Source organism: Monopterus albus, unplaced genomic scaffold (genome assembly GCF_001952655.1).
Source record: "Monopterus albus unplaced genomic scaffold, M_albus_1.0 scaffold175.1, whole genome shotgun sequence".
Lineage (NCBI taxonomy): Eukaryota > Metazoa > Chordata > Actinopteri > Synbranchiformes > Synbranchidae > Monopterus > Monopterus albus.
Genome location: NW_018128055.1, coordinates 58,826 through 62,953, shown reverse-complemented (window position 1 = coordinate 62,953; position 4,128 = coordinate 58,826). Strand labels below are relative to the sequence as shown.

General features: G+C 43.2%; 1 protein-coding gene across 1 annotated transcript in view; it reads left to right on the top strand.

Moving 5' to 3' along the window:
• tanc2b (tetratricopeptide repeat, ankyrin repeat and coiled-coil containing 2b) overlaps nucleotides 1-4,128 on the top strand; it is a 139,302-nt gene that overhangs the window by 92,445 nt on the left and 42,729 nt on the right. Inside the window, 1 exon segment of the mRNA XM_020616554.1 lies at nucleotides 895-1,011. Coding sequence (XP_020472210.1) covers nucleotides 895-1,011 — 117 coding nt within the window.

Genomic DNA, 4,128 nt, shown 5'->3' with positions numbered 1-4,128 from the left:
ATAGCTGAGGAGGACATGCTTTTATATACAGCGACAGATTTTCAGTTTTGTGTTAATTTTCAGAACATTACAAATCAGACAGAGTTGTTGAAACATTACAGTGTCACTATAATTCAAGAAGAATTTGTGATTTTACAGCAACATCCTTGAAAAGTTGTTACACTGAATGAACACTAAAGGTTTGTTAGGCATCTAAAGAAATATGCTATGTGAATGAATGGTCGTCTGTGCCTGGTAGCCCTGCCACAACGTCTGCATTCATGATAATATAATCTGGTGTTGGGTAACACTGCTGTGATCAGGGGCCCAGGAACAAGAGTGCCACAACGACCACCTCCAGCTTTCAGTGCCTTCTCTCTCTGCATTTCTTGTCAAAGGGACTTGTTTGGTGTCTCAGACTTTAGTGATTGAGTCAGGCGCGAGGTCATCCCCAAAATGGATCTCAGACAGTTGGTGTTGGTGTGATTATGACACTGGACAAACAGACACAACATGCTTATTTTTGCACTCAGCTACAAGATGTGCCTTTGCTGCTTTGTGAGTGTTGGATGTAGGCTCCTACAGAGGAAACATGGTGATATTTTCGCATTTCTTTTTGGGTTGAGGTGCTGCTGGTGCACCTCTGACTGCCCATGGTGCTTGTTTACTTGTGCTTTAGGTTTGTTTGTCCTAAGGTAATTACAGAGCTGCCTAAGAAAGTCTTCGGGAAGTTTTCATTTTATCAGTGTTGTCCTTCAAGTTCATAAGCTCTCTGACTTCCTCCCTTTCTGTCCTGTCCCTGTCACTCCTCTCTTTCTTGTCTTCTTCCATCTCCCTCATCTGCGTGCTTGTGTGTGTTTCTGTGTGTGTACATGTTGTCTCTTCTCTATATGTGTGTATGCTTTCTGCTCCCAGCCCCTCTGCGGAAAGCAAAGTTTGTGGAGAGCCCTCGCATTCCACAATCAGAGCTTGGCTCCCCTACACACACCTCCACCACTGCCAAGAATCCAGACCTGGACACATACTGCCCTGGTAAGTGTTCAGCCAGCTCATCCCTCATTTTGTTGTGTTATTTTTTTTTTATTTTTTTTTTACATTGGTTCAGAGACACACAGTGAGAGATGAGGAGAATTTATCAGTTATTCTGCCTGCTGCTGTAAACATTAAAACATTGCTAAGATCATTAATGAAATAGCTTTGCTGGTGCCCACAATGCCGATCCTCATTGCCTCTTCCTTTTCTGTCTCTCTCATCCTCCTCCTTCTCAGACACAGATCTTGTTTAGGTGCTGCTGCTGTTGTCTGTTAATTTGCTCTGTAATCCGGTGGACAGTCCATATTTCCCTCTGCTTTCTTTATCTCTTCTTGTCAACCTCTGTCACTCCTCGCACAGAGGAGAGGACAGTAAAGCGGGTCACTCTAGGATAGCACGAGATTTGGTTCTACTATCTCTCCTCTCCTCTTCCTGGTGCCACTGAGAAACCCAGTGTTAGCTCCCCAACTTATCTTGTTGGACAGATTGGTGGCTTTGTGGACTTCTCAACACAACAGGGCAATGCTGCAGCACCCCAGGGCTGGATGAAGACATGGGAGAATAGTTGTTGGGGTTTTCAAGGCTTAACTGGAGTAATTTAAAAGCAAAATGGTTGACAGAGTGCTACCGGCCTTCTCCATCTGTCAGCCGCTGCTGCTGAGCCTGTGCTCAATAGGAGCTCTAAGATGATGCATACTAGAATATACTGTATATATTATATTTTATAGTATTTCTTTTTTCTGTATCAGTCTGAATACTATGTAGTTCCTTCCTGTTGAAGCTCATGGATGGTAAAGCAGGTGGCCCCAGCTTTATTTTGCATCAGTCCTGTGAAATAGACTGTGGAATAAGCTATCACTTGTGATGAGCTGCTAAGAGTTCCTGCAGATGTGACATTTCAGGCTTGAAATGGTAATCTCTTCTGTCACTGAGGCAGCAAAACATTTGATTACAAACAGGAATTTTCAGTTTGTGCAATGACAACTTGGGCTGAAGAGAAACCGGGAGGGCTGAGATGAGTTTTCAGGAGTGACGACTTGCAGGTGAACACATAGACACCTTAGCTCTTAACAAGGGCGGCTTGGCATGAGTAGTAGCAGGAAGGAAGTCAGCTGATTTTAATGGCTGGAAAAGATGTTTGTGGTGTCATAAATATGGTTAGTAAATATTTTGTGAGACCACTTGTAAACTTCACCATCAGCCCATTATAGGGTAAAAGCTTTTCCAATGATGTTGTAGTGTGACTTTCTTACAGTAATTACATAAAATCCTCTGCCATGGTGTATGTCATTTTATGCTGTGATAGTGATATTTAGTTAGCTTAGAGTTAGACTCCAACCGAAATCACTTGTAGTTATCCCCTGTGCAGTCAAAATAATGTTATTGTCATTTAAGATGCATTACTGGCAGTTTTATTATTATTATTATTAAAAGCAAGTCAAGTGGAAAAGCACCTCAGCGCCATCACGTTTACCCTGATCTAGGTAACCCTGGAACCGCTTCAAATTATTATGAAAAGGAAAACAAACATCCCCGAGGAAATGCCAGCTGCTGGGGGCCGTGATGTTTGATTGGCAGAAGCAGCTATCTTTGGTGTTAAGCAGCTGCCAAGGAGAGAGGAAAAAGTGTCCTGCACTGTAGCTTACAAGACATTTCAGGTTTTTGCAAGGAGTGGTTTTGAAGAGCGAGGACCGCAACATCATCTTATCAGCCCAAAGTGACATTTACAGATGTGTTTACATGCTGTTTAATGCATCATTTGATTTATGGAAACAAGCTCTCTATTTACAGTATGTCTGAAATAATCTAAAGTGAGGGGACCCTATAATGACACCCAAAAATTATAGTAGCTACTGTATATACACTGATCAGCCACAACATTAAAACCACTTGCCTAATACTGTGTAGGCCCCCCTCATGGCACCAAGATGTCAACAGCAGATCTTTAAAGTCCTGTAGGTTGTGAGGAGGGGCCTCCATCCATTGCACTTGTTTTTCCAGCACATCACACAGATGCTCAACCGGATTTAGATCTGGGGAATTTGGAGGCCAAGGCAGCACCTTGGGGCGGCATGGGGGCATGGTGGTTAGCACCGGCACATCATGCGGAGTCTGCATGTTCTCACTGTGCCTGTGTGGGTTCTCTCCGGGTACTCCGGCCTCCTTCCCCAATCCAAAGACATGCAGCTTAAGTTGACTGGTGACTCTAAATTGCCCATAGGAGTGTGAGTGTGTGTGGTTGTTTGTCTATATGTCAGGCCTGTGATTGACTGGTGACTTGTCCAGGTTGGACCCCGCCTCTCGCCCAATGTCAGCTGGGATTGACTCCAGCCTCCCCATAACCCTCTTTAGGATAAGCAGTATAGATAATGGATGGATGAATGGAGGCGACACCTTGAGCTATGTCATGTTCCTCAAACCATTCCTGATGTTTTTGCAGTTGGAGGGCCACATTATCCTGCTGGAAGAGGCCACTCCCATCAGGGAATACTGCTGCTATGAAGGGATGGACTTGGTCTGCAACAATGGTTACAAGATGTTGTCTGGTCATCACAATTTGGCTCTTGTCAAAGTCGCTCAGATCCTTCAAGAAGCTGACTGTTCACTTGCTGCCTGAAATACCCCACACACTGACAGGTGCCACTGTACCAAGATCATCAATGGCATTCACGTCACCTGCCAGTGGTTTTAACATTGTGTGTGATCAGTGTGAAATACTATAGCAGATGAACAGGCAACTGAATTTCAGCTGGACTTGGACTCAAAGTGCAGGATACACACCATACTATTAAAACCATCATATAAATAAAACATATTTAAATACACAAAATACCATACATTTTAAAGATAAACTTAGAGAAAACATAAAATAAAATAGAATTGCCCATTAAAGTGGTACAGGACTATTCAGGAGTTATGATGCAACATTTTCTGAAATCCTCTGAAAAATCAGTTGAAAAATAGTTTATAAGATGTTTTTGGCTAATCTAGCAAATACAAGCTCTGCCGATGGCCTCGTGCTGTGTGCACATACTGTATATCACCTGGTGTCCTGAGTCCCAGCGTGCCTTTTGTTTGAAAAACATATGTGATTGTATAGATAAGATCACTAGTGTG